This window comes from Terrapene carolina, unplaced genomic scaffold (assembly GCF_002925995.2).
Source record: "Terrapene carolina triunguis isolate 2854851 unplaced genomic scaffold, T_m_triunguis-2.0 Scaffold266, whole genome shotgun sequence".
Lineage (NCBI taxonomy): Eukaryota > Metazoa > Chordata > Testudines > Emydidae > Terrapene > Terrapene triunguis.
Genome location: NW_020664617.1, coordinates 20613 through 31870, shown reverse-complemented (window position 1 = coordinate 31870; position 11258 = coordinate 20613). Strand labels below are relative to the sequence as shown.

Genomic DNA, 11258 nt, shown 5'->3' with positions numbered 1-11258 from the left:
CCTAGTAATATGGTCAAATCTGGGAGACGTAACAAGATAAAGTTGTTTCATGATGTTTTTCAAAGTAAAGCTTCCTTCTAAAGTTGCAACCGTGAAAATCCATGTATTTCCTTTTAAAGGTTTTTTTTTTTTACCTCCTTAATAGTAGATTTAGGTTGCAGATTTTAGCATCAACTGCATGTTTTTTTCTGACTATCCAGTGGTGGAATAGAAATAATACCCAAAAGCAGCACGAACTTGGCATGTCTCCAGTGAAGACTTCTCAAAGAACTTGTAGGTCAACTCCCCATGATGTTCAAAGATGGGATCTAGCCCTGTTCTGTACCATGTATGGGATGTAGCCCATTCTGACTGGATGTAGACTTGCTCCATCCTATCTACTGTAATCAAAAAGCCCATCGCATCCCAAATATGAAGAACATGGGATCAACAATGCCATAGCTCTTGCTTGCAAGAACTCATATGGCATGCATACCTGTGGGCATGAGAGCAGCTGGACACATGGCTTTTCCCTCTAGAAAGTTAGGGGTCTCGGCAGAGAATGTTGTAAGAGGGTCATACTGGCGCAATGACAGAGGAAAAGTAGACATGACCTATAGATGGCCACCTGAAACAAGCAGTGATCCCAATGCCTACTCTTAAGCATCCCATTCCTGCTCTGTAGAGTGGTGGCCTTAGTGTGGCTCTATTTTTTCTATGTCTTGTTTGGGGAAGGGGTTTATGCCACCAACTGCGCGCGTGGCCCTTACCTGCCACAAAATGTCCACGACTATTGCTAACCTGCTCTACTACACATTTCACAACATGCTTTATGAAACAACCAGGCTGAGAGTTCCAAAGCCACCAAGGGGATCTAGATGCACTTGTCCCATTCATTTCAATGACACTGTGTGCCTAAATACTCCAGGAAGCTTTTGAAATCTCAGCCCAAATCTTTACATCATTTTAGAACTTGACCTGCAGGGTCACAGGATTTTCCATCTCCATTCAGTTTATAGCCAACTGCACAGGAGCAAACAACTTTGCGGGGTGGATCATTGGTGCAAAAATGCTTGCATCCTCCGTTCTTAGTAGCACAGGTTGAATCTGAAAGAAATTAAACCAAACCCATTAGACACTTTAAAAGGGCAATAAATGCAAAGCTGAAAATGACATAGATTAAGGAGCATGTTGCTGAGCTGTTTACTTAGGACCTAGTTTGGGAGTAATGGGTGGTTAACCCTTCTCAAGATCAGGCCTTTAGACTCCAGCATATAAACAACCCAAACTGTTGCATGGCAGAAGCAAATTTGCATCTTCCCTTCTTCCAATGAAAGCACTGATCAGGATACGCTACAGTCAGAAATTTTGCCTGGTGTGTGTTAAGGGAACCGGAGTTAAGAAACCCATTTAATCTGAAAGCATGGCTAAATCCCTTTGTCTGCCTTGAAAATCTCAACCAGCGTCTCTAACCCATGCACTTCTCCAAGGAATACATGTACAGCTTATGTGAGACCAAGAGGTTAAAGGTATAGTCAAGGTCCAGACCCTAGAGAAAATAATACAAATAATAATAATTAATAAGTAAATAAAAAGATTTCGGGGTCAGTTTAATAGCATCTGGCAGTCCGGATTTGGCCGGCGGTCCACCTATTGACTACCCCGAGTTAAAGCCAATCTCCCCAAAACGGCAAATGTCTGAGCTAGAACTGGATGAAACTGGTGGGAAAATGTATTGTGGAAAGTCATGGGGAAGTGGTAGCATCTGTGGGTCCCCTCATTTCTCTCTCTGCTGGAGAGTGTTTTGGCTGGTGGACTCCGGTCTCATTGCTGATCCACTGAACCTGAGGCCTGCCCTGCACCGCCTAGCCTCCTGGCAAGCTATCAAGGAGACTGGTTTCCGAGACCTGCTTTGCAGTAGGGAGAGGGAGCAGAGTCCGCTAGGGCAGCCTCCTTGTGGGCTACAACAGCACCAGTTCTGACACCAACGACGTCCGAGAGATTGAGGCCACTCAGCGTTTCGGAGCTCTCTGGGACTTGGCAGATCCACTTGGAAGGGTTTGTACAAATATTTGTACAATATCCCGTGGATTCCCCACCACGCTCCTCCTCCCCCTCTGTCTTCAGTTTGGATTCAGGTGACCAGATGCCAGGTCGAAGGGCGCAGTGTAAACCTTGGGATAGACCTCTGATTTCGGATTGGTGTGAACCCAGAAAGTCAGTTTAAACTGCCAGGTTTTGCATCATAAATGAAGAAAAACCACAGATTTTCCATGACACAAACCATAAATCCTCCCTTATCGAGCCCAGCTTTTGACGAAACTGAGCTTGGAGCCTATAATGTGTAATGCTGATGCCTCTGGGTGGGTCCTTGGCAGTGGATCTTGTTGCACGTGTCTCTACTGTCTAAGCAAAAAGACTCAGCCCCCAGCTTCAGCCACTGACACCACACTAGGGGTGTCAGTGTTACAGACGGTGGCCTGGATAGGAAATTGAACTGGGAAGCCTCTGGAGCTCGGGATACACTTCCCCAGCCAGGGGGAATATGTAGGACATGACAACTTGATGTGAAGTTCTGTTTCCCCTCTAGTGGAGGCTTGGCCGAATGGAGATGGATGAGCCTGCTACAGAGGTAGCTAAGAGAGTGGAGTCTTTTAGCTTAGGCAATAGAGGCGCATGCATTAAGATCCAGAGGTCCCAAGTTCGATCCCCACTGCTGACGACCAACCCAGGGGCATTCACGTTACACTCACATTTTCTTGTGAACATTTTTGATGCACGCTCCCCTTTGCTTTTCTCTGTCTTTCGGGAATCTCATCTTCCCGGTGTCGAAAGTGACTAGTCAATAGACTTGCTTGTAATTCTCAGTGAGTTCTCAAATAACTTCACAGTAGATTAACTTCCCTCCCACTCCTCAAGGACACATCCATTCCTATCGTCATGCTTACGTGATCGTTTACTATTTTTATAAAGTCACTTCATTTCTATTGCTATTTTAGTCCCAGTCTGCCATCCACAAGAAGACTGCAGTGGCTTGAGACCATTTTATATTTGCTGCAAATTTAAAACACTCTTCCAGACCCGCACCTCTTCCTTGCCAGAGTGAAAACACAAGTAGAAAGAGAATCTCTTCTCAGTGCTCGTTCATTACACTGGCTATACTGGATCAGAGGATGGGCAGAAACAATGAGACAGAGAGATCCTAGCTCCTAAAACCATTAATGATTCTATTTTCATAATCTCCTGAGCCCTTCAGGAGAGTATTGGCATTTTGTTTGTCTTTGGACTCATAGGGTGTGTGTGTAGTTGATCATTGCTCATTGTCAAACAGGGCCCCCTGTGTGCTGTGCATGAAACTGTTGGGCAATACTCAACCCCCCAGCACCGTAGCTCGGATCCTGCTCCCACTGAAGTCAATGGGAAAACTCCAGTTTGATTTCTATGGATTTTGGATCAGGCCCCATTCCTCTCTATCTCCCCAGGAAGTTGAATGGAACCAGGGGGTGAAATCCTGGCCTCATTAAAGTCAATGAAAAAATCTTGTATTCTCTGTTAGGCTCAGGATTTCACCCATGGAGTTAAATAGCCCTGACTACTATAATCCATACAGGAAGGGCTTCTAATAGGGAGAGAAAGGAGGTTCCTGATTAAATATTTCCATTGGCAGACATGACATTACTGAGCAGGCTGTGAATCTGATTCTCATTTATAATATGTGATGGCTGCCACCTTGGCTAACACCAGGGTTTGAACCAGGGAACACCATAGCGAGAAGTAGAAGTTGCTTTAGCATGAGCTAAATAACTAATCCTTACTAGCGGGGTTGGGAGGGTAGCATCTCCTCTGTGGATTGGGTCCCGTAGGAGAGACCTGTAACACACTCACCAAGGGGTTACACCTGAGTGTTGTGTGGTCACTTACAGCAGTGCAAAGTGGTTATAAAACCACCCAATGAGAATGGAAATTATTCCCATCCACTTTGCCCAGGTCTAAGGGACTACGTATGGTGCAGGGCAGCAGAGAATCTGCCCTCTTGGTACATACCTAGCTCACAGTTCCTTCCTTCATACCCTGCCGGGCACCAACACACGTAGGAACCGACGTCATCTGCACAACGGGCTCCATTTTTACACGGATTTGGATTGCACTGGTCTCCATCTTGGAAATGAAAACAAGATCAGCTAATTAGCAGACAAGGGTATTCAACTTTTGCTACTCCACAGTGAGTGTTCCCCCACCCTACCAGGCTCAGGATAAAGAATGTTAAGTTAAGCTTGGACCTGAAAACTTCTTTTTAAGGGAAAAGTTAGATTCTGGAAAATAATTGCATAACAAATTGACAAAGCAGCAATCCCGTGGTGACCTCTGCAGCTGCATTATGCACAAAGGCCTGATTATGGCATCAAACCTGACCTCACTACAGTCTTTGGTGTGTTAATTCCCCTGACTTCAGTTGTGCTCTGCCCAATTCTCACTAGTGTGAGATCAGAGTCTGGTCCTATGTCTCATCTAGCTTAGAAAGCTGGAGCTAGGAGGTGGATTTCCTTGAGAACACGCAGAGCCAGCTGTCTCCAAATTAGGGGTTTTTTTAAGTTCTCATCTTTCCTTGGGGAAGACTGTGGCATGGCCACCTGGTTTTGAGCCTTTACCGTAAGACCCTGAACTTTAGGGCTCAAGCTTTTCTCCTTTTCTGTGAGGGCTAGAAACAGACTTCTTAAAAGAAATGAAAGCCGAGATCCTCATGTATTCCTGTGAATCCAGCTCTAAGAAAAACACCAATTATCAGAAAATTTGCAATAAAACCCGGGGACTTGGCAATTGGATTCGTGATGCTGAATCTTAAGGAAATAAACTCTTAAAAGACAGAGCAAAGCCGAAGGAGAAGGAGAAATGCAGAGTGCCATGATGCATTCATGTTACACCAGGAAATTCAGCTGTTAATGCTTCTTCCTCCTCTCTCTCCTTCCCCCTCGTTCCAATGCAAACAGGGGGCAAAATATAACAAAGTACAGAATGTCCAGCTTGCAGGCCAGGGATTGGGTCTTTTGTCTCCCGGTGGCTTGTGCAGCCACTTATACTGGTGCAAGTCAGTGTAAAACTCCACCTCAACGGCATGGTGGAGTTTTACACCCACTTGTCACTTACAGCAGTGCAGACACAAAGCACAGGGCAGCAGAGAATTAGGACTCAAGCCTTGGAAACTGCCCAAAGGTTGCTTGTGTGGTGCAGAAGATGGCCACTTAGGGCCAAATTCACCGCTGTGCAGAGTATTAGGCCTGTGCATGACTTAAGCTCTCAAATAGGGTTTAAGTGGTGCCTGGGTCTTGAGCTGCGTCTCTGCATGGGAGTGAATTTCACTCATGCAGCACAGATGTTGGTACTAGCAGCTCGTGAGCTGGACAAGTAAAACATGCACAGTGATAAAAAAGGAGACGGTAAGATTGTTTTTGTTTTTTTGCAAGGGGGGGTCATTAGTTTCAACCATAGAAAAACAAAATACAGTATCTCAGTTTCGTGGCGATTGTTTTTTCAGAGGACAGTTTTAAAAGGCAAATGTAACTTTTTTATTGTATAGGTTGGACTGACTCATGTGAGTTATTTAAGAGTGGCAATGTTCTGTGTGCTCAGCCAATCTACGAAGCTGAAACATCCTTAGTTTCATATGTTTAGTGTTCATTGAATATTTTTTGTGTGGGGGGTAGTTGAGGTTAGGGACCAAGGAGTGAAGAGACAGATTGTAAGTGTGAAGCAGAGCTGGACAAGAGATGCAAAACAAGTGTTTGTGGGCACTGGTTTGAATTCCAAACAGCGATCAGCTTTGGCCACATTTATAGCTCTCTTTAATACACTATTTCCAAGCAAACGTGATGTGCTCACACACGTGTTTACAGAGGGGCCATTCATAGGAAGAGCCATATTTGCATGTGAACAGGGCATTTGCTACTGGCCATTTGTCTCAAACCTTAACGTTTCATTTTTCCATAGGAGCTGAAACATTCTACATGGTTTACACCAATCACACATCACAAACTGCAAGTGGTCGAGGTGAACTCATACAGTGAAACTTGTTCACACAAGCTGTTTGAACAAATGCAAATAATGAATAGACTCGTAAAAACCAACACTGTGAATTATCTGCAAACAGAACAGGGGAAAGAACTAAATTGGGGGGATATATTATTCATCATGCATAACTTTGACCAGCACTACTGTAGAACCTATTCCATTAAATGGGAAATATTCTTTCAATGAATACCTGTACCTCCCATTACTTATAGGCATGTACTGAAAGGTGAATACAGGATGACCTTATGGTTTTTATGTATGTGAAATGTGGAGGAAGCAAATCTCTTACCAATATACCCTTTCCAAAACTCCATCTACAAAACAAACAAACAATAAAATGAATAATTTCTCTTGATATTTAAGTTGAAAATTAAATTACAGAACTAGCAAGAAGTAAAGCCCCCAAAACTTTAGGGAAAGGATCCAAATAGAAAGTTTTTAGGGTTAAAATCCCTTTCATGAAGTGGGTCAGCACAGGCATAAGTGCTTATGCGAGACTCACATGAACATAGGTGCTCTGCTGGTCCATTGCACAGGCTGAATTGCACCCTTTGGGAAAAGAGGCTTTTTCCATGATTGTCTCCCTCCTATCTTGCCCCCAGTAGGTTTATAATGGTAGGGCCGGGGTCATTCTGCCATAACAACACTCACTGTTTTTTCCGTGTTTTCAAAGACTTCTCGCGCTTCTTCAAAACTGCATTTTTCTTCCTTACATTCTCTCTCGAGGTTCCCTGGAACAAACTCTTCCAGTCGATTTGAATTATACCTCTTCAGCCTGCGCAAAATCGAGCTTGCTTGTTCATTTTTGATAAAAACTGTAATTAAGAAAAACCATAGACGATAGTTACAGGATGGTACAGTCCCCTTAACGTTTTAACTGTCATGTTTAAGTGCTGTGTTCTCAAACACCAGGCTTTCCGTCCCTGGGTTTTCACCACCTAGACACCATGGTTATGGCCATATTGCACACGCATAGTAAAATTCTAATATAGCGTATTCCCTTTCCTGTATACGGAGGGTAGCTGTATAATATAACTGTGTCCAGCTGTAATGGTATGACTATATCAGTAAAAAACCCACACCCATAACCAAAATAGTTAGGCCGGTACAAAACCTTTGTGTAGACCAAGCCTGAAAATGCTTGTTGAGGTGAATTTCATCCCAGTGCAGAGAGGCTAAAGGCTTAAGTGAGAGGTAGGTACCGCACAAGAGGCCCTCTGCAGAGGGGTGAATTTTGTCCTAGAAGAAAATCAAAAGGAGAGGGTTACTATTTGTTTTCACTTTTAAAACATTGTTTACATTTTTTCCAGAACTAACACCTCTTAAAGTTATTGCTCTGCTTACTCTTTGCTGAACCAGATCCCAATAACTCATCCTGTAGGGCTACCACAAGGCAGATAAATTCTCCATTGAAGACTTTATGAATAGCCGCCTTGTGGGGGCACTATTTTATCATGGTTTCAATGTTCCTGACTAATTTCTCCAGTGTTCTAGGCACCAGTTGGTGCTTTGTTTCACCTCACACCGCAAGCACTGTCTTGAGTGTGAGCAGATCTGCTTATTAAAACAGAGAAAGTTCTTGGTCATCTACTTGGTCAGCCAAATTTTCAAGGCCCTTTCTTATGACTAACAGGCTTACAGTGAAAGACATCAAAGCCTCTCATGGTCACTAGATGGCGCTGTCAGTTCTGCTTGGGGTTAAAGTTGGTCATTAAGTTTGTGAAACAATATTATATAGCTTCTTGTTCATATAAGGTTTATACTGTAACAGATTTCCCAGAGAATGGGAGTAAATTTCATTGGCCACTTGAGACTTGGTGAGAGAGAGAAGAAACTCATCATGATGACTAGAAAGGGAACTTGTGAGGACTGGTAACAGCCAGACAGAATCTCTATTTGCTTTTAGAAGGCTAGTTTCTGCTCTCACTTAGTGCCCAATTAAACGCTCCTTGAAGTCATCCGAGAAACACCCCCTGACTTCAGTAAAACCCTTATTCCAGATTTATACTTTGACTCCATTTGAGTTCATTGGAATTACCATCCTCACTTACCCCCTGTAACTGAAGGCAGGAATTGGCCCTTCTGCTGGAGCTCTATCTGCAAGTGATTATTCTGACTGCCAACTGTTTTTATAACAGTTTAAACGACTGCAAAACAAGTCTACAGTTCTGTATTCTTTGTGCTGACACTTGCTTTCAATTAGCTATGAGAATTAAAATCTTGATCTTAACAGTACTACCTTGCCCTAGGTCTTAATGGAGTAAACAATTCTATTCTCCCGGAAAGCAGGTGTGGTAGAGACTTGTGACTATTAATACAAATTGTCCGATGGCAATAGCTTGGTTTGTGTTTAGGGGAGGGATCCAAAATTGATTTCCCTCCTCTTCCTTGAAGTTTTGACCATTGACCAGTTCACACTTAAAATGCAAAGGCGATCACTGTCAACGGATCGCCCGGAGCAGCATCAGTATGAGTAAAGATGGTTCTACCTGCCACCGTACCCTTTGCAAACAATCCGCCCCTTTGGGGGGTGACTGTGCTTCTGGGGCCTGCCATTTTGCATTTGAACTGTGCAAAGGGTCCAGTCCAGTGCAGTCCAAGACATGTTCAGCTCCAGGGGCTCAGAGACATGCTGCTTTTTTCCACAATTAGTCTCAAGACTAATTACACAAAAACTAGAACATCAGTTGCAACATTTTCACCTTGGATCTCTTCCTGGACACTTCTAGCCAATAGGAATACAGCAGGCACCTGTTCCAATTAACCTAAGTGCACCAGATACAGATGGTAACTCGTCAGCTGCATCATTAAAATATAGCGCAAAGCACCCCTCTAACTCCAGTTACTGCCATTCTGCCATTCCGGCTAATGCAGTCATGTCCTGATGCTGCAGAATGCTTTCAAAACAAAACAAAACAATACCCTGGACAAAAGGTGACAGGCTCACTTGGAGAATGGGCATTTTACTCCATCCCCAGGGAAACCTCTGGCTGGAGGCAACTGCCAATAGCTAAGCAGGTGAATCTGAGAATCAATGGAGAGATTAAAACAACGAGGAGTCCTTGTGGCACCTTAGAGACTAACAAATTTATTTGGGCATAAGCTTTGGTGGGCTACAACCCACTTCATCAGATGCATGGAGTGGAAAATACAGGAGCAGGTATAAATACATGAAAGGATGGGAGTTGCCTTACCAAGTGTGAGGTCAGTCTAATGAGACAATTCAATTAACAGCAGGATACCAGGGGAGGAAAAATAACTTTTGAAGTGGTAATGAGAGTGGCCCATTACAGACAGTTGACAAGAAGGTGTGAGTAACAGTAGGGGGAAATTAGTATTGGGGAAATTTGGTTTAGGTTTTGTAATGACCCAACCACTCCCAGTCTTTATTCAGGCCTAATCTGATTGTGTCCAGTTTGCAAATTAATTCCAGTTCTCCAGTTTCACGTTGGAGTCTGTTTTTGAAGGGTTTTTTTTGTTGAAGAATTGCCACTTTTAGGTCTGTTATTGAGTGACCAGAGAGATTGAAGTGTTCTCCGACTGGTTTTTGAATGTTATGATGCCTGATGTCCGATTTGTGTCCATTTATTCTTTTGCGTAGAGACTGTCCAGTTTGGCCAATGTACATGGCAGAGGGGCATGACTGTTTAAATACACTTTCTCTGTGCCTGGGTCTATGAGGTTTCCAGTATCCAGGTCTAGCACAGAATTCTGTAGTAGGCACGTCTCACGGGGCATGGGAAGAATATTTTGCCATGGTTTGCTTTCAAGGAGTATCGCAATACTGTGCTTTAGGCTCTCAGCTCTACTCAGTGAGTAAACACACTGGAAAGAATATTTTATCTTCCCAGCTAGGACAGGCTGTCTGGTTTGAAGTGAAATAACAATATAGTGCTCTGCACCGATATATAGTCCCTTCCACCACCCCCACAACACAGCACAAACATGGATACAACCTCAGAACCCCACCAGAGGGGGGGGGGGTAACCTCCCTATGTAGGACTGGGTCCTGCTTCCATTGAGGTAAATGGTAAAACTGCCTTTGATTTCCTTAATGCAGGATCATGCCCCTGGACATGAGGAAAGATAGGCAACAAATGGTGTGATAGTTGGTGCATCAGCCTCACTTCTATTAGAAATGTCTGCTCTTTGGCCAAACTGTTCTCTTGCATGCTCATGATCTTAGTTTAAAATATTGCATTTGAATTCAGCCGAATTTGGCATTTAAACAATCGTCACAGTAGCAAATCCAAAAACCCTGTCATGTATTTTTTGGTCAATTGGACAATTTGTTCTGGGATTCAAATACACCGTAAAAGGCACAGACGCTCATTTATAAATATTGTTTCCTCCGATTGTTTTATTTGTATTAAAATGGCTGAATCTAGAGCAATTCCTTGACATTAATAGTCATAAAATAAGTAGCAGAAAAGTCCCATTCTTTAAATAAAAAGCAGCACATCAATTAATTTTATCACCATAAAACCCCTATATTTTTATTCTCAAGAGAAAACATACTTTTAAATGGAGAACCGATACAATTCAGCAGTCTTACTATGTGAATTTTGTTGCTGGTAAATGATTTATTCCTTATCAGAGGACAGAAATGTTATCCGATCTATGCGAGCAACTAAAAAGCAGAGGACATGCTAGGTTTAAAATGAACCAACCTGTACATTCGGCACTGAGAAGAGATCCAAGAAGACCAGTGATGATCATGAGAGAGATTTTTGCCATTTTTGTGTACCACGCAATCCTTTTGCTAATGGATTGTGCAAGTATAGAGAAGCTGGATCGATGGTTCCAAAGTACAGGCCCTTGTTTGTTTACTTTGGGTAACCCTTTAATTTAAGGTTCCCAAATGTGCATTTGACGAGGATTCTCTGAAATGGTAGCTTGGATGTGAAAGGAGGAGTAACCACCCCACCCTTGCACAGGATAAACCTATTGCATAGTTTCAAACCCCAAGAAATATTGTGGGCCAGGTTAGGTGGGTTTATATTTGCTGTTGCCCATGTAAAAAAACAGCCACAGAGCCCAAGTTCCAGAACCAGTGGCAGATTAACGCATGGGCCCACAGGGCCCGTGCCCAGGGCTGCCCAGGACAGATAGAAGGTCCAGGGCTCCCCACAGTGGCCTGGGCTCCCTGGGCGCCTCTTACCACAGCCCAGCTCCGGCTTCCAGCCTGGCCAGGGGGCACAGGGCCGGATTAA

At 43.6% G+C, this 11258-nt stretch overlaps 1 protein-coding gene across 1 annotated transcript; it reads right to left on the bottom strand.

Moving 5' to 3' along the window:
- Positions 1-7: 7 nt before the first annotated feature.
- Positions 8-10827, bottom strand: LOC113407740 (coagulation factor IX-like). Its single transcript, XM_026657691.2, has 5 exons — positions 10716-10827; positions 6697-6860; positions 6335-6359; positions 4024-4137; positions 8-1086 (listed from the first exon to the last, which is right to left on the bottom strand). The coding sequence occupies exons 1-5, from the start codon at positions 10780-10782 to the stop codon at positions 941-943; spliced, it is 516 nt and encodes a 171-aa protein (XP_026513476.1). The 5' UTR covers positions 10783-10827; the 3' UTR covers positions 8-940.
- Positions 10828-11258: the final 431 nt, after the last annotated feature.

Coding starts and splice junctions, on each gene's coding strand:
- LOC113407740 (XM_026657691.2), bottom strand. CDS start 10,782: ATGGCAAAAATCTCTCTCATGATCATCACTGGTCTTCTTGGATCTCTT. Junction 6,861..10,715: donor TCTCAGTGCCGAATGTACAG/GTTGGTTCATTT, acceptor TCTTAATTACAG/TTTTTATCAAAAATGAACAA. Junction 4,138..6,334: donor GTTTTGGAAAGGGTATATTG/GTAAGAGATTTG, acceptor TTCATTTCCAAG/ATGGAGACCAGTGCAATCCA.